The 22649-nt window shown below is 61.4% G+C and overlaps 3 protein-coding genes across 9 annotated transcripts; all 3 read left to right on the forward strand.

The window, feature by feature from the left end:
- Window positions 1-333: 333 nt before the first annotated feature.
- ABHD14A (abhydrolase domain containing 14A) lies at window positions 334-1975 on the forward strand. The gene is made up of 4 exons (XM_050979322.1): window positions 334-567; window positions 697-812; window positions 1103-1338; window positions 1604-1975. Exons 1-4 carry the CDS (start codon window positions 353-355, stop codon window positions 1784-1786), a joined length of 750 nt encoding a protein of 249 aa, XP_050835279.1. The 5' UTR covers window positions 334-352; the 3' UTR covers window positions 1787-1975.
- On the forward strand, window positions 1689-8312 carry ACY1 (aminoacylase 1). 4 transcript variants are annotated; one of them, XM_050979319.1, is made up of 15 exons: window positions 1689-1782; window positions 3460-3604; window positions 4209-4273; window positions 5089-5193; window positions 5301-5395; window positions 5580-5656; window positions 5903-5992; window positions 6217-6273; window positions 6383-6456; window positions 6557-6606; window positions 6794-6938; window positions 7020-7088; window positions 7183-7262; window positions 7540-7600; window positions 7740-8312. In XM_050979319.1, exons 2-15 carry the CDS (start codon window positions 3496-3498, stop codon window positions 7902-7904), a joined length of 1242 nt encoding a protein of 413 aa, XP_050835276.1. In that variant the 5' UTR covers window positions 1689-1782; window positions 3460-3495; the 3' UTR covers window positions 7905-8312. The 4 variants fall into 4 exon arrangements, with proteins under 4 accessions (XP_050835276.1, XP_050835275.1, XP_050835278.1 ...); XM_050979318.1 differs by lacking the exon at window positions 1689-1782 and adding an exon at window positions 2168-2213 and having other exon boundaries at window positions 3472-3604; XM_050979320.1 differs by lacking the exon at window positions 1689-1782 and adding an exon at window positions 2285-2306.
- Window positions 8313-9701: 1389 nt separating this feature from the next.
- Window positions 9702-22226, forward strand: SEMA3G (semaphorin 3G). Of its 4 annotated transcripts, none has more exons than XM_050979380.1 (16): window positions 9702-9825; window positions 13173-13333; window positions 14382-14444; window positions 15978-16097; window positions 16609-16792; window positions 16876-16992; window positions 17244-17386; window positions 17466-17580; window positions 17663-17732; window positions 17908-18052; window positions 18311-18542; window positions 18656-18747; window positions 18994-19035; window positions 19208-19433; window positions 19726-19865; window positions 19956-22226. In XM_050979380.1, exons 1-16 carry the CDS (start codon window positions 9738-9740, stop codon window positions 20418-20420), a joined length of 2403 nt encoding a protein of 800 aa, XP_050835337.1. In that variant the 5' UTR covers window positions 9702-9737; the 3' UTR covers window positions 20421-22226. The 4 variants fall into 4 exon arrangements, with proteins under 4 accessions (XP_050835337.1, XP_050835338.1, XP_030083925.2 ...); XM_030228065.2 differs by having other exon boundaries at window positions 9703-9825; window positions 16702-16792; XM_050979381.1 differs by lacking the exon at window positions 14382-14444.
- Window positions 22227-22649: the final 423 nt, after the last annotated feature.

Here is a 22649-nt window from a genome sequence, read left to right on the forward strand (position 1 = left end):
CTTGACGAACATAGCCGAGTTCTGCCGAGCTCTGACAAGCTTGGCCGCGCCCCAACAGATCCCCCGAGCCGGGGCTCCGCTACTGGCCCCGGCCGTTGTGTCCTGCGGGGCTGTAGTGTCGCGGGCTGCCGCCAGGCGGGGCCCGAGGGCGCAGCGGCGCCGTCCGCGGCGGACCGGGGGCGACAGGGCCGGGGGCGGCAGGGCCGGGCCCGAGCGGTGCCGGCAGCGCCTTGCTGGCCTCGGGCTGGGCCGGAGCTGAGCAGAGCAGCGGGGACCGGGACCTGTTTCCCCGCAGCAGCGGGGCTGGGGTCCCGCAGCCCCGCGCAGCCGCTCTCCTCCAGCGGGAGCGGAGATGCTGCTTGCCCGCAGCCGCCTGGGGCTGCTGCTCCTCGGGGCGCTCCTCACCCTGCTCCTGTACCTCTTGCTCCCGGCCGCCCGGCGCTCACGGCCTGAGGAGGGGAAGCGGGCTTGGCGGGCGGCCAACGGCACCGTGCGGACGGGGATGGCTGCGGGAGAGCCCCCCGTGTTCTACAGGGAGGTTCCCGCAGCAGCTGTGGGCCCCGGGAGGTGGGTCAGCCCGCCGGCAGGCGGGGGGTGGAGGCCCTGGGGCCGGTCTTCACCAGCCCCCGTGGTCTCTGGACGCTGCGGGCATGGCAGCCTTCCTGAACCCCTTCCCGCCTGTCTTCCCCCCTCCAGGCCTGATGTCCTGTTCCTGCATGGCCAGGCGTTCACCTCCAAGACGTGGGAGGCCTTGGGCACACTGGCACTGCTCGCTGGAGAGGGCTACCGTACGGTTGCCATAGATCTGCCCGGTAGGAGCATGGCACTGTGATTAGCTGATTTCTTTTATGCAGCTCCAGTCCCTTGCCTCAGTCACTGCTGGGCTCTGGATCTCTTCAGGGAGGGCTCTGGATAGCTGCTGGTTATCCCTGGTGCAGTGCCTGGGATTTGTCTGTGTCCTGGGGCATCGATGGCTGTGATTGTGCAACCCTGGGGCTTGATCAAGGGTCCATTTTTTGCCAAGCCATTGAAGCCTGGTGAGGGGAGACTTGTAGGCTGCACAATGCCCCCTGACCACCCCATGCCCTCTTCCCCATATCAGGCTATGGAGATTCTCCCCCAGTGGAGATGGTGCTGACAGCACAGGGCCGGAGGGCTTTCCTGGACCGTGTCCTGCAGGAGCTGGGCATGCAGAGGCCTGTTCTCATCAGCCCTTCCATGAGCGGCCGCTTTGCCCTGCCCTTCCTCCTGGCTCACGGCGACCGGCTGGCCGGCTTTGTGCCCATCGCACCCGTGGGCACCAAGGACTTCACTGCTGAGCAGTACCGCGGAGTCCAGGTGGGTTTTTGGGCTCTTGGGGGCTGTGTTGGGTATTGGTGAGCCTTGTGGGCCAGTTGGCTGCAGGGTGGTGTGGAGGGTGGCACTGTTTTGGGGACAGTGAGGGGGACCTGTGACCCCCAGCTCATGGGGGTGCTGGCACCTGCCTCCCCTCCGCTTTGCAGCCTCCTGTGGTGATGGGTGGAGGTGGGCACAGCCCAGGGGGAGTGTGGTGGCCATTTACCCCTCTGACAGCTGCTCTTGTTTTCTCTCTCCCCTTACCAAGACGCCCACCCTGATCCTGTATGGTGACCGTGACACTGGCCTGGCTCCCCAGGCCCTGCAGAACCTCCAGCACATCCCTAAGCACCGTGTGGCCGTGCTGTCTGGTGCTGGCCATGCCTGCTACTTGGACAAGCCAGAGGACTTCCACCGAGCCCTGCTGGGCTTCCTGCGCCAGCTGAAGTGAGCACCGCCTCCTCCCTGCCAACAGAGGGGCTGGGGGGTCCGGGGGGCTGGGAGACACAGACAGCTGGCATGAGGGATGCTGTTCCCTCCTAGAGTATCCCCAGGGTGGCAGGGGGTGGGACTGGAGGTGTCCCTTGCTGCAGGACAGGGTGTCGTCTGTCACGAGGCCAATAAACTGATGCTGCTCTGCTTTCTGCGTGTGTCCCCAAGCGCCGCGGGGCTCCTCGAGCTCCAGCCCCATCTCTCTGCCGCCAGTGTGGGGCCAGGAGGGTGCCCTGTGCCCCTTGCGTGCACCCTGCCCCTCCTGCGCCCCGCTCCTCCCCGGCCCGCCCCTGCCCGCCTCCTGCCCGCTGCTGCCGGCGGGGCGGAGCGGAGCGCGGCGGGCGGAGCGGGGCCGGGCGGGCAGCGCCGGCGGCGGCAGCGCTGAGGTAGGGCCGGGGCGGCGGGGGCCGAGCAGCGGGGCCGGACACCCCGCGGGTGGGTGCCCCGGTGCCTTCGCCCCCCCTTAAACCCGGGCCGAGGTACCCTGCACCCCCGCCCTTGCACTCCTCTTCTACTGTCCTGCACTCCCTTGCCGCGCTGTTCTGCACCCCTAGCCATGGTGTCTTGCATCCCCTGCGCTCCTAACCACACTATCCAGCACCCCTCTGGCCTTCTGCCCACGCTACGCCTGCACCCCGGGAACGCAGCTGCTGCAGCCCGAACCACGGTGTCCTGCCTGCCCTCTGCTTCACCCCGTACCCCCCTGGCCACAGTACTCCTGCAGCCCTGCCCGTGTGCCCTGCGCTGCCCACAGCTCTAACCATGGTGTCCCTGCATCCCAGCTAGAGTGCCTCTGCACCCCACTGTGCCCCCTGCCTGCCCCCCAGCCATGGTACCCCTGTACCCCACCTGTGCCCCTTGGCACCCCCAGGCACCGTACCCCTGCCCCCTAACCACAGTCCCACTGCACCCCTCGTGGCCTCTCTGCACCCCCTGCTCCTGTACCCCCCGTTCACCCCTCGTGCTGAACCCCCATGTGCCCCTAAGCACCCCACATACTCCTGCTCTGCCAGCCACCCAGCTTCCCTCAAACAGCTCCCACAGTAGCCTGTCACCCTAATATGGTCCCCCACTACCTCTATCCTCTGTTAACATTCAATCCCCCTTCCCCATCCCCATTTCCCTGCACCCCCAGAGCCTTTCCTTGGTGCTCTCCTGCACCCTCTAGCCAGGCAGTAGCCCCCTTTCCCTACCTGCACCCCCTTACACCAGCATCCTGCTTTCCCTGCCTGCATGCCTCAGAATTCCCACAAACCTCTAAACCCTGGATGCTCCCAACTACCATGTCTCCCTACCCAACATACCCTTCTTCCCCTTTACCCTTCTTCATACTCCCCCACCTAGCTGCACCCCTTTCCTCCCAGCTAGCCCTTCCCTGGATTTCACCCATTGCCTGGGCATCATAGCCTGTCCTGGCACTGTGTTTGGGGCAGGAACGTGTTTTGGGGGAATAATGACTGATGGACACGCCCCATCTTGCCCTGTACCCAAGTGGGGGGGATTTCTCCCATGGTGGCAGTGTCCCAGGAGTCACATGGGGGAGACCTTTGCCCCATCTCCCTTCAGTTTCTGTGACGACCAAGCATGCAGGCGGACTTTGGAGGGGCTGGTGGGTGATTAACCATCTTGCAGCTCTTTCCCCAGAGCTCTGCAGCCCTGCTCCCAGACATGGCACCTGGGAAGCCTGGGAAGAGCACAGGGGCCTCAGAGAACCCCTCGGTTACACTTTTCCGGGAGTACCTGAGGATTGACACTGTCCACCCTAAACCTGACTATGGTGAGGATGGGGGGACAGGACGGGGAGCCATGTGGAGACTGGGTAATGCAGCTTTGCAGCTTTGATCTTTGGATCCAGGTGCCCAAGTCCTGTACTGGGGCTGTTTTGATCGTGGTGTTAAGGAGCAAACTCCTTTGTGCCTTATCTCTGCTGATGCCTTTGGTTGGGGCAGGGACATCTCAAGTGCCCTCAGAGCTACTGTTTGCTTCTTCTGGCCCTGTGCCCCTTGCTCCCCTTTCTGTGCTGCCCTGGGATGGGTGATCTCCTTCTGCGTAGATCTCCTTCTGTTAACATTTATGTCTTCCCAATAAAGTGCACTTTATTGGTGAGGAGCTCCCTAAACTCCACTAGAGAAACATTCCCCCTGAACTCAGCTCCATTCAGTTTTTATTCTTTTCATATTTCCCAAGTCCTCACCCCAAAGGGATGGTGACAAGCTTCTCCCATCCTTGTTCATGGCCACTTCTTGTGTCCAGGACCTGCAGCACCTGTCCTGTTTTGTCACCTCTTTCCTTGGTCTGGGAACCCCACAGAGCCTTGGGGTGCCTGGGGGTTTGCAGTGAGAGACCCCAGTGTAACTGTGGGCATCCCCACTCTTCCCCAGATGCGGCTGTCCAGTTTCTGGAACGTGTTGGCACCGACCTGGGCTTGGCCTGCCAAAAAGTGGAGGTGAGCAAGCCGAGAAGCAGCCTTCAGTCTGTCCATCCACCCATCCACCCATCCACCCATCCACCCATCCACCATCCATCCATCCATCCATCCATCCATCCATCCATCCATCCATCCATCCATCCACCCATCCATCCATCCATCCATCCATCCATCCATCCATCCATCCATCCATCCATCCATCCATCCATCCATCCATCCATCCATCCATCCATCCATCCATCCATCCATCCATCCATCCATCCATCCATCCATCCATCCATCCATCCATCCATCCATCCATCCATCCATCCATCCATCCATCCATCCATCCATCCACCTGTGCTTGGGGCCTTAGTAACCAAGATGTTCCTCTGCCTGCACCCAGAGCTAGACAGGAGTGAATCCCCTCTGCCTGTAATCCTCTGCTGACCTGAGCCCTTCCTTAAGCCAGTATTCTGGCTGCTCCCTGCTGACCTTTGCAGATGCCTGTGCTATGATTAGCAGGGGACCTGGCAGCGTCACGTTGCCTGGGGCCATCCTTCCTGCTGGGCACTGGCTGTCCTGGGAGACTCCCCGGCACCAGGGGAAGATGCTGGGTTTGTCTTCCCTCCTCTGAATTTTCAGCCAGCTTTGGCACCTGCAGCCGGGCTCTGTCTGGCTGTGGGGGTTCAGGCAGCCCTGCTCCTGCTGCCTGTCCTCTCCCCATGGAGAAAGGGGTGGCAGGTGGCATCCAGAAACTTTTCCCAAGCTGATGCTTTTTGGCTCTGGCTTGCTGGCCCAAGCCTTTCTGTCCCCATCCTGGACCCTGGTGACATCCTGCCTTTGTCCTACAGGTGTGCCAGGGCCGTGTGGTGCTGATCCTGACCTGGCAGGGCACGAACCCTCGCCTGCGCTCCATCCTTCTCAACTCCCACACTGACGTTGTGCCTGTCTTTGAGGTGCTGGAGCAGAGCAAGGGGTGGGAAGAGCACAGAGAGGAGGACAGGGTGGTTGGGAGCTGGTGCCTTCTGTGCCCTTCTGCCATTGTGGATGCTCTTCCCTGCAGGAGCACTGGACCTACCCCCCCTTTGAGGCAGTTAAAGACTCGCAAGGCAACATCTATGCCCGGGGTGCCCAGGATATGAAGTGCGTCTCCATCCAGTGAGTGGAGGGCTCTGCACCTGCTGGGTGAGCACGGTGCTGCTGGTGTCCCTGAGCGATGCAGGACAGGATGCCACTATCCCCAGGGTCCCTGGGGCCAGAGGTGCCACCTCTGCCCTGAGGTGGCTCAGAGCACACAAGCCCCTCTCCTCCGCAGTGACCGTACACTACCTTCCCTTGCAAGGTACCTTGAGGCCATCCGGAGGCTGAAGACAGAAGGGAAGTCTTTTGCCCGCACCATCCACCTCACCTTTGTGCCTGGTGAGTCCCCAGGCTGTCCCCCCTCAGGAGGTACAGAGGGGCTGGCAGCTGGGTGGTGCTGTGGAGTCTCCCGTGGCAGCCAGGCACCACCCAGCCAGGCTCCCCAGGTTTTGACCTCCCCTAGCTCAAGGCTGGAGAGGACATCAGGTGTGCTGGTGGCATCCAGGCTGGCATGGAAGGAGGACTAGGGGTAGTGGGCTGGGGGATGCCCCAGTTCCTTCCTCCATGCCAGGCTCTCCCCCACAGATGAAGAGGTGGGCGGACACAAGGGCATGGAGATGTTCGTGCAGCGCCCTGAGTTTAAAGCTCTCAACGTGGGCTTTGCCATGGATGAGGGTGAGTATTGGTAGGGCTGGCACTGGAATGTGTTTCCTCTTGGCATCACTCCCCAGGCACCAGCACCCCACATGCTTCCCGGGACCCCCTTGGGGGATCCTTCCCCTGGGCAGTGGTGAGTGAACACGGTGCCAGTCTGGAGGAAAATGCTGCTAGGACTGAGCAGAGGGGGCACATCATGGTACCTCTATTTCCCACTGACCCTCTGTCTGTGCCCACCACAGGCCTGGCCAGCCCATCTGACACCTTCAGTGTCTTCTATGGTGAGAGGAGCCCATGGTGTGAGTATCTGTGCATCCACTGCCCTGTCCTTGGCTCTCCTGGGTGCTGGGGCACCTGTGCTATCCCAGGCTTTCTGCTCAACCCTTTCCTCTATGCCTACTGCTGCAGGGATAAAGGTGAAGTGCACAGGTAGCCCTGGGCATGGGTCCCGCTTCATCAGCAACACGGCGGCTGAGAAGATGGTAAGAGAGGGGGTACCCCCTGTGCACCCCCATGCCTGCCCTGTGCTGCCAGGCCCCTGCCCATGGGGCTGGTCCTCACCTGCTGCCCTTCCCTCCCCAGCACAAAGTCATCAACTCCTTCCTGGCCTTCAGGGAAAGCGAGAAGCAGAGGTAGGAGATGGGCTGCAGGATGGCAGTGGCTTGGTTCAGTCCATGAAGGGGGCCTTTGGGATCCCAAGCCAAGCTGTGATCTGGTGCCGTTGCCCTATGCCTCAGTTTCCCCATTTTGGGTGACAGCAGGGTAGGGAAGCACTTCTCCCCAGGTGGCAGGTAGTGAGTGTCCCTTGCATCCCCAAAGGCTCAAGTCCGACTCAAACCTGACCCTGGGGGATGTCACCACTCTCAACATGACCATGCTGGAGGGGGGTGTCTCCTTCAACGTGGTGCCCTCCGAGATGGCTGTTGGCTTTGACATCCGCATCCCACCCACCATGGACCTGAAGGTGGGCACCATGCCAGCCCCACCCAGGAGAGGAGTGGAATGAGGGTACCCTGCTCACACCCCTCCTCTGGTCTCTGCCCAGGCCTTCGAGAAACAGGTGACCACGTGGTGCCGCGATGCTGGGGAAGGTGTTACCTGTGAGTTCCACCAGGTGAGAGAGCTCAGCTACCTCCCTCCCCTCCCCTGTCCCTCCCCTGCCAAATGCCACCCCCTTGCCCCTTCATCTGCCCTCTCCCTCTTGTCAGAAATGCATGGACCAACACATCACCTCCACTGAGGAGTCAGACCCATGGTGGAAGGCCTTCAGTGGGGTCTGTAGGGACATGTAAGTAGTGTCCCTAGGAAGGGCAGGACCCTGGCAGGGACATCCTCTGGTGGAAGCCAAGTGGTCCCTGGGGGTCTCTTAGGTCATGTCAGGGGCTGGGATGGAGAGCCCTGTGATTTGCCAAAGCATCTCCCTGTTGTCCCCTAAAAGGAATGGGACTGAGTGTCCTGCAGGGCTGAGGGATGTCCTGGCACAGTCTCTTTGCCCATGGGGTGTGAGTAGGACAGGGGACTCAGCTGGCCATGTGTCCATGCTGACACAGGGTCTATCTTGACAGGAAGCTGCAGCTCAAGCTCGAGATTTTCCCGGCTGCCACCGACAGCCGCTACATCCGAGCGGTGAGTGTGATGCCAGCCTGCCACAGGGCCCTCACCTGGGGTGAGACCCACAGCCACAAGCAGAAGCTGTGTCCAGGTGAAAGGGGGCATGTGGTGCCCGTGCCAGCTGTGACCTCACTCTGTGTCTCCCCATCTCCAGGCAGGACACCCTGCTATTGGCTTTTCACCCATGAACCGCACACCGGTGCTGCTCCATGACCACAATGAGTTCCTGAACGAGCAAATCTTCCTGCGGGGCATCGAGATCTATGCCCGCCTCCTGACTGCCCTGGCCTCAGTGCCCCCGCTGCCCGCCGAGGGCTGAGTGCCTGGCAAGGGGCAGGGAGTGCCAAGCAGAGAGACCCAAGGCTTTAAAAAGAGGGGCAGGGACTCTGGGCACAGCAAATACCTGCTACGGTGCTGGGATGTAGATGGCATCATGCCATGTTGGCTATGTTCAGGGATGGCCTGATGGTGACACCTATGGGGTTGTGTTTTCCTTGGTCAGGTGCCAGTAGAGCCTCGTGCCCAGGTGTCTCCAGCCTTTCTTGGTGTTGTCAGTGCCTCCCCCTCTCCCTGTGCCATCTCTGGCTTCACTGGCTGGGTGGTGAGGGGCTGGCCAGTGCCCCACTCTGCCTCCCCATGCCTTGTCCTGCCTCCCTGCCCACTTGCTGGGGGAGCTGGGGCCAGTGCTGCCCACTCTCCCTATCAATAAATCTCCTTGGTAAGCACAGCCTGGAACGGGGCAGTCTGTCTGTCTGTCCATGCTGGTGCTACCCACGGGGTCTCTCCGAGGCACTGCGGATTTCCTGGTGCAGTGCAGTTTGCTGGGGTGCTTCTCCTGCCCTGGGCTCATTGCCTGCATGACAGCAGTGCGGGCAGGATCCTGCCCGGGCAGGCTGAGGGCCTCTGCTCCCGATCAGCCTCGGGGGTCGGGCGCTGGGGCCCATCCTGCTCCCTCCCTCCTGAGCTTCTGCCACTTCCACAGACCCTCTGGTCAGGACAGGCAGTGTGCGGGTCTGGGCAGGCACCTCTGCTCACCTGCCAGAGCTGCCATCGGCTGCAGCTCCTCCTCCCTGCTCATTCCCAGCCCTGTGTGGCTCCCAGCGCCCCAGGGTGTGGGATCTGTCCCAGCCGTGCAGCTTCCTGGGGAAACCAAGGGCTCGCCGAGTGAATTGGGGTGGTTTTACCCTGCTTGGGAGACTGACAGAGCTGCTTCATTACAAAAGGTGGAGGTGAGCCAGGGGTCCCCAGCCTCCTGACCTCTGTTTTAATTAAGAAAGCTGCTGGAACCGTTTGGGGGCTGGGGATAATGAGGGTTCCCCGTGCCAGGCTGGGAGAGGAGATGAGGCTGGTGGCGATGAAGCACTGAGGGAGAAGCCACCAGCTCCTCTGCTCCTTCCCCTCCCTCCATCCAGTGCAGGGGAAGTCCAACATTTTTTGGGTGTAGGACACACTTGCTGTGTGATGAGGCTCCCAGGGGAAGCCAGCATGGGTTCTCTGAGGTGTCATAAAACCACACCAGTGACCCAGCAGCCCTGGGGGAGGATGGCATGGGAGTGGGGTGGGTACGGTGGGGTCCTTGCTGGCCAGGATCCTTGCCCAGGGTGTTGGCACCTTTGCTTTCCCCTGCCCTGTCGTTGTGCCAGGGCTGCCTGTGGCACCCTATGTCCCCCTCAGCCCTACTCAGTCCCCTTCCCCAGCTGGCCTGCTGTCCCCAGCTTGCCTGGCACTGAGATGGGACCAGACAGCCGTGTGCTTGCAGATGCTGGGAGATCACAGCACGCCGAGCATCCTTCCCGGGGCGGCAGGTCTGTATGCCCTCTCCTACTCCTCCAGCAGTGCAGGCTGGGGGACCAGAACTTCCCTGCCTTGCTCCCCATCCTCAGGGATGAGCCCGAGGTGCTGGCAGGGTCACTTCTGGGGAAGGGGACTGCAGTAAGGTCTAAAGCGTTGCTGGCAGGAGACACTTCGGAGTGTGCAGAGCTCTCAGCGGGAGCCCCCCCCGGGAGATGGGGCCGTCCCCCCGCGCATCCCCGCCGCCCGGGGATGGGGTTTGGCGGGGCCGGGCCGGGGCGGGCCGGGGCGGGCCGGGGGCGGTCGGATGTCGGCCCCATAAAAGCTCGGTGCCACCGAGGACCGAGGGCGCGGCGGCGGGATGCGGGCAGCGGTGGCGGTGTCGCTGTCGCTGTGCTGGCTCTGGGCAGCGGGGCACAGCCTGCCCCGGCTGCGCCTGTCCTACCGCGGTGAGCCGGGCCGGGGGTACCTGCCGCGGGACGGGGAAGGGGGGCTGTCCAGGGAGGGGTGTCCTCAGGGTGCCCCCTCCGGGTACCGGGTGGGAACCTGGGGACCCTCGGCTGCGGGCGCTGCACCCAAGTGCGGGTTTTTGGTGCGGTTGGTGGGAAAATTGTGCTGGGGGCTCGAACCGAGCTGGGGTTTCATGGGTGGCTGCTCTGCACCCTCCGCTCCCCACGCGGGACGTAGGGCCCCCCCCGAGGAGGAGGAGGAGGAGGAAGAGAGGAGCGGGGTGACGGGGACAGGGGTCAGGGGATGTGCCTCCGCGCCAGGCCCGCCGCTGCCCACGGGGGAATCGTCTCCCACGCGGCGTGCAGGGAAACTGAGGCACGGCGACGTTCTGGCCCCGGCACGCTTTGGCTCGTGTGCCGGGTGGGTGCTGCGGTGCGCGGGTGGTCCCCCGGCGGGGTGGGTGCTCAGCATCCTGCCCCTGGCTGCGTGGGGGGGTCCTGGTGCACCCTCCGAGCCCCGTCGCGCTGGGGTGCGGATGCCGGGGTGCCGGGGCCCCTTCGGGGGTGCGGGGGCAGTGCTCGGTTTTAATTAAAACTCTCCTTGTGATCCTGCTCTGGCTCGCCGCATCCCCCGCTCTGCCAGCCTAATCCATCGGCTGCTCCAGCCAAACCTGACAGAGCCTGGGGCGCCCCAATCTCCTCCCGGCCTCAAAGCAATGAACCTGCTGTAAAAAATTCAGCATAAAATAAATTGCATAATGTATATCTTCCCTCTTCCTTCCCAGAAGGGGGAAAGATCTGGGCAGCCGGCTCTTCCAGAGCCTCGGGAGCTGCAGTGCCAGGGAAAGTTGCTCCTCTGCTGCCTGGGCTGGGGGTTCCCGGGTTTTTGCATCCCTTGCTCTGTCCTGAGGCACAGCAGGTGACCCCAGGGCTGCCTCCCTGTTGAACGGGAAACTGAGGCACAAGTGCCGCCTATCCCCTCATCCCGGGAGCCCGGCATGACTCATGGCTCTGTCCTGTGATGTGACCCGGTGTCCTCAGGTTGGCCTTGGCAGCAGGGTGAGGAGATCTGGGGTCTCAGCAGGGGTGAATCGTGGGGCTCAGTGTCTGGCTCAGTGTCTGATCCACTCCAGCACAAAGTCCAGCCGTGCAGGGCCGTTTCCCAGGTGCGAGGAGCTGCCCGGGGCGGGGTGGAAGCTCCTCAGCCTCCCACGGGGAGCGAGCCACCTTTGGAAGCTTTTTTTTTTTTTTTTTTTTTTTTTTTTCTTAAGCTGATTATTCCATTCGTTTTCCAAATTGGAAACAGCAACTGAAATTTCCCATGAAACAAATTCTGCCACCGCCTTCTCCCCTGGGGGAAGAAAAAAAAAAAAGAAAATTTCAATTAAAGACATTAGAGTCTCTGAAATTAAAACCGTGGTGAGCTGAAGCTGTTTGTGCAGAGCTCCTCGACCGGGGCTGTGTGTGGCTGCTGGCTCTGGCTGTGAGGTGACTTTGTGGGGTGACAGGGACAAGCATCGTGCTGTGGGTGCAGTGGTGGCCGTGTACCCAGCTCTCCCTCCCACTTCCAGCCACTCTTTTCCTTTTGTTTCAACTTCCAGCAGTGGCTCATGTGAGAGGGAAAGAGCATTTTGCTGTTGTGAGGACCAGAAGCATTGATTGCCCTGTGCTCTTTGCTGTCCCTCCCGAGGAACCCTCACCCTGGGGTGAAGGTGTCCAGGGATGGATGGGGCACGGCAAAGGGTGTTCCCTGGGGACTTGGAGGGGAAGGTGCCCTGAGCCAGTGTAACCCGAGGTGCAGGAGGAATTTACCAGGTCTGGGAGAGAAAGGGAAGCCTTGCCTGAAACAATAAAAGGAGCCTGCCGACTTTGCCGGTGTTGTTTTGAGCTGGGAAAATGTTATTGCTGGGCAAGAATAGAAGGAGACGACAGCGTTTTCCTGGGCTGGACCCAGCGATATGGGAGGACCTGATGCTGGAAGGACACAGGGAGGAGGGTGCCAGACTGGGTGGAGGGACCACCACTGCCTGGAGCCAGCTCTGCTTGCAAGCACAGGGCTCTTTCCGATGAGGATGGAGCCGCTGGGGCTGTATCCGCCGTGCCACTGGCTTCACCAGCTGGGGCACTGGGACTGCCCTTGAGCAGCGATAGGGTGTATGGTGGGGTGAAGGAGTCTGTTGTTCCCTGCTGGGGATGGACCTTGTCTCCCTTGCAGGGCCTAGAAGAGGCATTTCCCACCAGAATGGGAATTATGTTGCTGTTCACCTCCTTGCTGGAAGTGACAAATGTCCCCCCAGCAAGAGCAGGACTTGGTAGCCCAGTGTCCTGATCTGTGGTGACTGGGTTTGTCCCAGCACCACCTCCCCTCTTCTGGGGACATGTGTGGGAGATGCTCGGGCTGGGTTTTTCCCTGGGGTCAGCTGCAGTGGCTGGCAGTCTTCCGGGCTGGAGGGTGTTTGGGGACAGAGCTGTGCTCATCAATGGCGCTTTGTCCTCTCCTTCTCTGTCTGGCAGGCACAATGGCCTGGTCTGGGGTCGGGATGGGTTCTCAGAGCCCTGTGAAGCTGAGCCATTCCCTCTGGCAGCTGTGGCAGCTCTGTGGGCACCACTGTGCCGGCTCGATGACCCTGAAAGTAATTTCCTACTGGAAACCAATCGAGCCACTGCCCCCGTGTCATTGTCACTGTGAGGCATTGCACGAGATTCAGGCTTGGACTTGCTCTGGGGGCTTTGACGGTCAGACCCTGTTGTTTGGGATGTGATGTCCATCCCAGGGATGCAGCCTGTCCATCCCTGGGATACCCCCATGCTGGTGCCTCTCCCCAAGTGCCTTGTGTGTGCCATGGAGGAAGCCATCCTGTCAGTGAGTTCTGGTGGCACTGGCAGCAGTGGGTTTTATGTGGCAGTTTCCCCATGGCACTGGCTGGGTGCCTGCTATTGTGTCCTTGGCTGGCACCCAGCAGGGACATGACCTGCTTTCCACCCACCCCGTGTCCAGTCTCGCCACCATCCCAGCCTGGGGCTGATGGCACTGCCCCGCTTGCTGTGGCACGGCCACAGTGGGAGTGGTTCAGCCAAACCTTGCTGGAGGTGGGAACCTTTCCTGGGACCCTGCTGCTGATTGTTGGCTGTGCAGCTTTGTCCTTGGCTGGCAGGGAGAACAGCACTCCAGCCAGGTTGAGGCTGAGATGTCCCTGCCTCCAGGAAGGCATGGAGACATGCTGCAGTCTGCCGTGGCTGTGAGCAGCTCTGCTGACTCCAGGACAGCTCCATGATACTCAGAAGCAGTCAGAGGAACCCTTGGGGCTGGGATGGCTTCTGCTGATGCTTTCATCTCTTCCTGGCAGAGCTTTTAGGCTCCAACCGCTCCGTGCTCTTCTTTGGCCACCGTGGCTCCCTGGGCTTCCGCTCCCTCTACCTGGACGAGTACCGCGACCGGCTCTTCCTTGGGGGCAAGGATGTGCTCTACTCCCTGCTCCTGGACGGGGCCAGTGCAGATGCCAAGGAGGTGAGCTGGGTGCTGCTGAGCATCTGGGGTGTTTGTCCCCACCCTGGCCCCCTGTGGACCTGTTGGTGTCCAACTGAGCCGGGCAAAGTCACTCTGCAGCAAGGCCTGCCCTGGGGATGGCCTCATCTCAAGTGCCTCGAAATTATTCTGTAAACTTGTAGTGCCTGGCAAGGGCAGGCTGGCTGTGGTGGCTGGAGGGAAATTAGCTGGCAATTAGTCATGATCATCAGCCTAGGATACTGGTGGTGCAGCTCACCAGTGAGCTGGGCACTGAGCATTGTTTTGGACCCCACTGTTCTAAAAAACTGCCATTGGGAGATCGAGGGATGCCCATCCCCATTTGGGCGTCCCCTTCACAGGCCAAATATCCAGCTGAAAGCCTGCAGAGACAAGGAGCTAAAGGGATCCATCACTGCAAGGAGTTGTGCGGGTTCACCTGGCAATGCTCCCAACTCTCTCCTGGTTCCTTGGTGGGAGAGGTGATGGACCAGAATGATGGTGCTGGGTGGTGGCTCCCCTCCTCTTTCACCCCCTCCACTTGGACTTTTTGTTTTCAAACACGGCTCTGGGCTGTTTCTAGCTGAAGAGAGAGGAGGAGGAAATGAAGTGCCCCTCAGCGAGCTGGGTCACTGCAGTGGGGTCAAGGGCTTGTGTACCCAAGCTGCCCTCGGTCCAAGAGCTGCTAAAGGCTGTGGGGGACATGGACTCCATCACTCCTGCTGTCCCCTGGGCACCCTTTCCCCAGGCCACCCACAAGCCCACCCCCTTCCAGGCCAGCTCCAGCCATTCCCAGCATGACCACCCAAATCCAGCCCAGCTGTGGGCTGTGACTGCCAGGATGCATCTGCCCAGGAGGAAGGGTGCTGCTTGGGGTTGTAGGGTGGGAGTCCTGGGCTGGGTGGGCTCCAGGGAGCTGTGGTCCCTCTCTCTCTCCCTCTCTCTGTCCCTCTCTCTATCTGCTTGCCATTGGCAGCCTGGGGATGTGGATTTGCATGGCTGGGTGCCTGCTGTTCTTCCTCCCTGCTCCAACAGACCCTTTGTGTTCCAGATCTATTGGCCACCCCGCCCTAGGCAGACGGAGGAGTGTTTTCAGAAGGGGAAGGACCCAGGGGTGAGTCTCTCCCCATGTGTGCTCTGCTGTGAGCTGGGGGAGCCAGATGGGTGTCCTTGTCCATGGGGGGAGCCAGATGGCTCCCCCCATGTTGGGCCTGTGCCATGTCACCTGCCAGGGATGGCCCTGGGGCTCAGGGGCCAGTTAATCCTTGTGCAAGAGGGAAACCGAGGCAGGGAATCTGTGGCCAGTCCTGGCCACGCAATAGGCTTGCTCCAGGCTCTGGAAATCCTGTCTTAGTTACTGTGCTCAGCCCTGTGGCCACAGAGTGGTGGCCAGTATCTCCCAGTGTGGCTGCACGAGCAGGCAGGGATAGCTGGGCTCTGGGACAGGAGCTTGGAGGGACCCAAACCCCCATGCTGTGCTCCAGACCCCAGCAACACTGCCTGGCCTATCCTGGCTGTTCCTGATGGTGGGAAATCTGTAACTGGCTCAGGTTTGGTGACCTTGTTCCCTAAACCTTACCCCTCTTTGCATCCCCCTGCCCCGATATGAAACAGGACTGTGGCGGGGAGAAAGTCCCCAAGGTTCCCCTGGCCCAGACAAATTGCTCCCAGGAGTCCCTGTTCTGCTCTCTGTGTTTATTTTACCAGCTCTCACCGACAGATCCAAGCCAGGGCAGGCTCAACTTCTTATTATTCTTGAACATATATTTTTTTTCCCTTGCTATTTTAGAGGCTCTTTGCAAAGGGAAAATAAACAGCAGGAGGCTGGGAGCCCCTGGGGCGGCTGGGCAGCGGTGTTCCCAGCAGAGGAGGGGCCTCGCATCCCGCTGTGGAGGGGACAATGGAGGGCAGGCAGGGCTGGCGCTGGCCAGGGGGAGCTGCCAAGCTAATGGTGGGGAAGGATGGGAGCCCTTTTCCAGTGGGAACTGCCAGGAGAAAATGCACAAAGTCAGAGGTGGCAGGTCTCCAGCCCTGGGAATGTCATTGCTGCCGTCCCTCAGAGAAGGGGACAATTCCAGACGGCAGAGACCAGGGCTGTTCTGGAGGCAGCCCAGGATGCCTGTGGGTCTCTGTCTCTGTCTCCACTGTTTCCTCCTTTTGTTTCATCCCTGGCGTAAGCAGGAACATGATGGGGAAGGATGTCCCTGCATCTGGTCACGTCCTGGGCGCCAGGGGTTTGGGGCAGGGTTTGCAGCTTGCAGGGCAGGTGACTTTGCTCCCCTGGCCAGCGTGGGCTGTGCCACGGGGGGAGTGCACAGGTGCCTGTGGGCAGGAGATGCCCAGGTGGCAGCTGGATCCTGCGTAGCTCCCCTGGGATGCTCTGGGCAGCAGGAGGACCAGTAAAAAGCCCTGTTGTTTTGCAATGGGCTGGGGCCCACCCAGATGAAGTCCATACAAGCCCTGTCAATGGGCACAAGCTGCCACCCCAGATCCCTGGCACCAGACTGGAGGCAGGGAGCCTGGGTGGAGCCCAGGGAGCCAGGGCTGGGGCTCACCCACTGTGGCAGGGCCCCAGGCAGAGGCAGGGAGCTGGGGTGGGCAAAGCACCAATACCCAGTAACCTTTCCTCTCCCTGCTGTCCCCCCAGACTGACTGTGCCAACTATGTCCGTGTGCTGCACCCCTACAACCGGACACACCTGCTGGCCTGCGGGACAGGCGCCTTCCACCCCATGTGCACCTTCGTCTACGTGGGGCACCGTGGCGAGGTAGGGCAGCATCCCCAGCAGGGCAGCCCTGGAATGTAGGTCCCCATTGCCTGCCTCTCTCTCCTGAGAGTCCTTGGGACTCCACGGGGATGCTGAATGTGCAGTTTGCTCTAATCTGAATACTGGTGGGGGAGAGTGTCAGAAACCAGCTCGCTGTTGTCCCTTTGTCCTTCTGCTACTCCCTGTCCCGCTTTCCCACCTCTCTGGCCTGGGATCCCCTTTATAGATGTGTCCCCAGGGGCTGGTGTCCTGTCTGGGGCTGAGGTGGGGGGTGGTATTTTCTCCTCTCCAGCTCACTGCTCATAAATCAGGTTGGCTGGGATGGAATGGCAGGATACCCCTCAGAGCCCTCCCGACAGCCTGGCCCTGTCTGGGCAGCAGGAGCCCTGTCTGTGCCATGATGACTCTGACCAGGCAGACGGGCAAGCAACGGGGCTGGTGGGTCCCCTTCAGCTGCTGTGCACCCTCATGGGATCAGTCTTGCCTCAAAAAGTGTGGATGCTGCTTCCAGATGGTCCTTTGGGTGCACCGAGTGAGGTGCAGGTTGGGCAGGGACCAGAGCTGGCCCCTGCATGGCCCATCACCTGCCTGCTCCCCTCCCCAGCACACCTTCAGCCTGGACCCTGCCAGCGTGGAGAGCGGCCGGGGCAGGTGCCCACACGAGCCCAGCCGCGCTTTCGCCAGCACCGTCATCGGTGGGTTGTCTTCCTCGGGATGTGGGAACCTCTGGGGGGTGTCCAGGGATGTTCCCCTGGCAGCCAGCTGGGTGTGTTTGCAGGTGGGGAGCTGTACGCTGGCCTCACGGCAGATTTCCTGGGGCGCGATCCCGGTGTTTTCCGCAGCATGGGGACCCGCTCCGCCCTGCGCACAGAGGTGGACCAGAGCTTACTGCACGGTAACAGCTTCCCTCTGCCCCTCCATCTCCCCCAGAAGGGCTAATGCCAGGGACCACGAACCTTGTGGTGGCCAGAGCATCTGTGGCCATGGTGCAGCATCCCCCATGCCAGCTAAGAGCAGGGACAGGCACCAGGGCAACAAGGTCTGGGGGTGGTGCTGGCTGGCACCAAGCCCCAGCATGGACTGGGGCTCTGGAGGTGGTGGCCATGCCCTCTCTCCCCACCTGACATGAGCAGCTCTTGCTTGCAGATCCCAAATTTGTGGCAGCCCACTTGATCCCAGACAACGATGACCGGGACAATGACAAAGCCTACTTCTTCTTTACGGAGAAGGTGGTGGAGGCAGACAGCAAGGAGCACGCCATTGTCAGCCGTGTGGGGCGTGTCTGCGTGGTAAGATGCTGGTGGGGACCGTGGGGGACAGGGATGTACCAAGTCATAGCAGTGGCCCTGATACTCTCTGTCCCTGCAGAATGATGCTGGTGGCCAGAGGGTGCTGGTCAACAAGTGGAGTACCTTCAACAAGGCCCGGCTGGTGTGCTCAGTCCCCGGCCCTGGTGGCATCGACACCTACTTTGATGAGCTGGGTAAGGAGTGCATGGAGCTGTATCTCACTGGGGCTAGTCACTTAGTTGGATTTCAGGAAAAAGCCCATGCTTTCATTTCCAGAGGATGTCTTCTTGCTGAGGACGAAGGATGGGAAGAGCCCAGAGATCTATGCCCTTTTCAGCACTGTCAGGTGGGTGGTCCAGCTCCAGCCTCTGGGGACATCCAGCTGCAGCTGCCCATGACCTGCTCTGTCACTGTCACCAAGGGTTGCTGACTGCTCCCCATGTCTTTTAGGGATGTGGGTACCCCCGCTGCCAGCAGTGACAAGCATGGCTCTGCTCAACCCACTCTCTGTCCCCTTGCAGCCACGTTTTCCGGGGCTCTGCTGTCTGTGTGTACCGCATGGCTGACATCCGGGAGGTCTTCAATGGGCCCTTTGCCCACCGGGAGAGCCCCCATCACCAGTGGGGTGCCTACGAGGGCAGGGTGCCCTACCCACGGCCGGGCGTGGTGAGTGACTCCCTGGAGCTCCAGGTCCCTCCCCTCCTCCAGCTGCTTTTCTGGGGTGGTGATGGAGCCATGCCCATCTTCTCACCTGCTGGAGAGGTCAGCTGGTGCTTTGCCAAGGTCTGGCAAAGGGGTGGAAGACATGGGTGCCAAACTGGAAGGCAGAGAGGAACCCAAGACATCTCTGAGGGGCGATGGAGGGGGAAGGAGTGATGGGTGCTGGCGTGGCTGGGCTGAGCTGGTCCCCTCTTGTCCCTGCAGTGTCCCAGCAAGACCACCAACCAGCCCCGGCGGCAGTATGGCACCACCAAGGACTTCCCCGACGAGGTGCTGCACTTTGCCCGCACCCACCCCCTCATGTACCAGCCCGTGCTCCCCCGGCACCGCCGGCCCCTCCTGGTGAAGACCGACCTGCCCCACCGGCTGCGCCAGCTCGTGGTGGACAGGGTGGAGGCCGAGGACGGGCAGCACGACATCCTCTTCCTAGGCACAGGTGAGCAGCAGGAGCAGAGTGCAGGAAGGAGCTGCAGAGCTGGGGGTCCCAGTGGGCCCCCCCTAGGCTGTGAGATGCAGGGTGCTCACACCTCCATATTCCTTGGCCCTCAGATGCTGGCTCGGTGCTGAAGGTGGTGGTCGTGCAGAAGATAAGCTCAGCCGTGACTGAAGAAGTCATCCTGGAGGAGCTGCAGGTTTTTAAGGTGACATTTACTGCCTCACTTGCAAGGGAGGGGGCAGTGGGGTGGGCTCAGGTTGGGGACACATGGGGACGGAGGGTCAGGGCTGTCACTGCATTGTTGGTCACTGGAAGGTCTCAGGGCTGTGAGGGCAGAGGCTGGCTGGGGGTTACATTCCTGATGCTCTGCCAAGCCCTGGTGGCTCTAGATGAGCCAGGCTGTCTGTGGTGAGGATTATGCCAGCCTGACGTCCACTCCCCTCCCCTACAGATGCCTGTGCCCATCACCCAGATGGAGATCTCTGTCAAGCGTGTGAGTACAGTACACTGGCTCAGTCAAAGGGCTGGGGACCAGGCAGGTGTCCAGCTGTGGTCACCGGCCTCCTAAAGCCATGTCATATGTGCCCTGGGGTGTCCTGGCTGGGCCCCCAGGTGCCAAGCCCATGGGGGTTGCCAACGTCACCACCTTGGTGCTGTTCCCCCAGCAAACACTCTACGTGGGCTCCAGCCTAGGCGTGGCCCAGGTACGGCTGCACCAGTGTGAGTCTTATGGCACTGCTTGTGCCGAGTGCTGCCTGGCCAGGGATCCCTACTGTGCCTGGGATGGCACTGCCTGCACTCACTACCAGCCCTCCGGCAAGCGCCGCCAGCGCCGCCAGGACATGCACCAGACCAACCCTGCACACCAGTGCCTGGACCAGAACCTGACCGGTGAGAGACTAGGGGCCCCAGGGCTGAGAGGCTCCTCCCAGTGCCCCAGGATGGCCTGACATGCACAGCCCTAGAACACAGAGGGGCTTGTGGCCATTCCACATGGGCACCGTTATCTGCCCATCTCAGAGACCTGGGCATGCCCCAAGAGAAGGTGGGTGCTGCTCGGGCTGGGGCTGGCCACTGGGAGAGAAGGAGATGAAGCCACACAGTGGCCAAGGGGGGCTGGCACCTGGGCAGGTGGAAGCCTGGCTCTGCCCTCCCTGTGAGCCCGTGCCTGTCTTTGCCCTAGTGGATGATTTTGAGAGCGTTGAGGAGAAGGTGCTTTATGGGGCAGAGGACAACAGCACCTTCCTGGAGTGCCTGCCCCGCTCCCCGCAAGCCAGCGTGCAGTGGTTTGTCCAGAGGCCCCCTGACGAGCAGCGGGACGAGGTGAGGCTCCCCTGCACCCGCTTCCGTTGCGGGGACACGGGAGGGACACGGGCCACACCCGGACCCTCCCAACCCCCTGGTGGCCTGCAGGTGAAGACAGACGAGCGGATCCTGCAGACGGAGCAGGGGCTGCTGTTCCGCAGGCTGCACCGGCACGATGCCGGCACCTACTTCTGCAAAACGCTGGAGCACGGCTTCACCCAGACCGTGGCCAAGACTGCCCTGCGGGTGATCCCTGGCGAGCAGCTGGCACATTCCTTCCCCCGGGGACGAGGGGATGAGCTCCCACACCTGCTGTGCCCTGAGCCCCGGCTGGTGCCACAGGCTCCCAAGAGCTGGTTCAAGGACATCATGCACCTGGTCAGCTCCCAGAACCCGCGGCGGGTGGAGGAGTACTGCGCCCGCCTCTGGTGCAGCAGCCGTCCTCACCACCGCAAGAACAAGCTGGCCCAGGCCAAGCTGGTCCTGGCTGGTGTGGACGTGGCCAAGAAGGGACGGACAGCCAAAGCCCACAGCGAGAGGAACCGTGTGCCCCGGCACGCACCGGCCACTTAGGGAGAGCAGGGGAACGGACGTGGGGCAGCCGTGGGCAGCTACCAGCTCCCTGTGCTGCTGCTGGGGCCTCTTGACCTGCTGGGTGGCTTGCAGTGCTGCCAGCCTAGTCCCCCTGGCCGGAGTGGATGGGCAGGTCCCTGTCACCCTCAGGGGCTGCAGGGTCACCTCACAAACAGGCAGTGAGGTGGGACACGTTGGCTCCCCCTTGCTCTTGCAGGTGATGTAGCAGGTGGAGACCGTAGTGCCTGGGTGGGCTGGGGCACAGTGGCATGGTGCCACCCAGGCCATGCTGTCACCCACATGCTGCCTGGATCCCTCTGTGAGTACTGGGGCCACGTGTGGAGCTGTGGGGGACTGTTGATGGCTCCAGGCTCTTTCCACACCAGCACAGAGCCTGGGGAAGATGATGCCTGCTTGTATGGGGGAAAGCCAGCATCATCCCAAAAGCTTTTGTGTGCAGGAGGAGCTCTGTCACCTCTGTGCCTGGGGAGCTAGAGCTGTGCTGTGCCACCCAGGGTATATCCTAGGGGACAGAGCTCCTTCCTACCTTCCCTTGGCACTGGGACACACTCAGCAGTGCCAGCTGTTCCTGGGTGCAGCTCCCCACTTCCCCACTCTCCACCCCACAGCCACAGTTTTAGGGCTGGACAGGGCTGGAGAGAAAAGCAAATGGCTGTGGGCAGGTTAGACCTGTTCCTGGGTAAACACTGGGAGAGGCACTAATGCCACAGCTGTCACTGTGCCCAGGTGGGAGCAGGGACAGGCAGAAAGCAGCCCCAGCAGAGTTTGGGGGGCTGCACCACACCTGGGGTGGTTTCTGCTGGTTGGTGGCCCCGCAGGGCTGGGTGGGACACGGCTGGTTTGGGTGGGCTCCTGCTGCCTGGTGGAGCTAAACCAGCACCCAGGGCCTCCCCCAAATGCAGGGGTTGGGGGTAGGTGCATGGAGGGCACCTCCAGGCTGCCAGCAAGGTGTTCCTTGCTTTCCTCAGCCGACATGAGCTCACTCACTCAGCCCGGGGTGATAAAGATCTGCCCCTTCCTGAGGCAGGGCAGCCCCACACAATGGTGTGAACCGCGGCCCCGCCGGGACAGGCATTGTTCAGACCTGGAGGAACGGGAAAGAAAAATAATAGTAATAATAATAATAATAATAATTAAAAGGCCCTAAATAGCTCACACAAAGCCAGGTCGTGATATCATCTCTCCTCCCTGTGTGTGTTTGTGCTGCAGCAGTGGCTCCCCAGGCAGCACTGCCCCATCCCACGGAGATGGGCTGGGGGTCCTGGCCCTCTTCTCCTCCTCCCTGTCCCACCTCTCCTGCAACCTCCTGGGATGGGAGAGCTGAGGTGGGGCTGGCAGGCTGGGGCATTTTCTGCAGGGAGGGGAGTGATTTATGGGGCCAGATGGGAGCCAAGCACGTGGATCTAGATAATTGCAGGCCTGGGGGGCACAGGTGAACAACAGCCAGCAAGCAGAGACAAGGAGGAACCAGGGTGAAAAGCCTGAAATGAGACAGGAGTGTGATTCCTCAGGGCCTGGATTACAGAGCTCTGCAGTGCCTGCACTGACCCGTGCACCCCTCTGCCCCGAGTGACCACTGTGTCCCATGGAGCAGGGGCTGGGCTGCCCACGGTGGGGGAGCAGCAAGAGGGGCCCTGAGAGCTCTGCTGCCTTTGGGAGCTGTGACAGGGCCAGCAATGCTTCAAACTGAGCAGGAACAGAGACCAGGAGCAAACAGTTCCCTAAACAGTCCCCCCTTTTGGGGGTGCTTTGTCCCTGCTCCCAGTAAATCTCTGGGGTGGCTGAGCCTGGTGCTTCTGGGTGGATTTACCACTAAGGCTGGAGCAGGAGAGATTTTGTCAGGGCTGCATTCTGCAGGCTTCCAGCCTTGTCTCTGGTGATCAGCAGCCAGCTGAGGCAACCTGTGTGCCTAGTAACTTCCCGGGGCTGAGCAGCCATGAACATGCCCACGTGTGTAAGAATCCGTGTGCAATACAACACACATGCACCAGGGCTGGGAGGAGGCAGCACCCCGGGCGGGTCCAGCATCCCGGGCAGGTCCAGCCCCGTGCACCCCGGTTTGTGCAGGGGGAGCAGTCCCACCTGGGCTCGGCACTGTCCCAGGGTCAGGGTGGGGTGAGGGGATCCTTGGGGCCGGGCAGGCGTGGGAACGGCCCAAGAACAAAGCCACTCCTATTTTTATCCCGCTTCCCAAGGAAGTGCAGGGAG

This window comes from Serinus canaria, chromosome 12 (assembly GCF_022539315.1).
Source record: "Serinus canaria isolate serCan28SL12 chromosome 12, serCan2020, whole genome shotgun sequence".
In the NCBI taxonomy this organism is placed as follows: Eukaryota; Metazoa; Chordata; class Aves; order Passeriformes; family Fringillidae; genus Serinus; species Serinus canaria.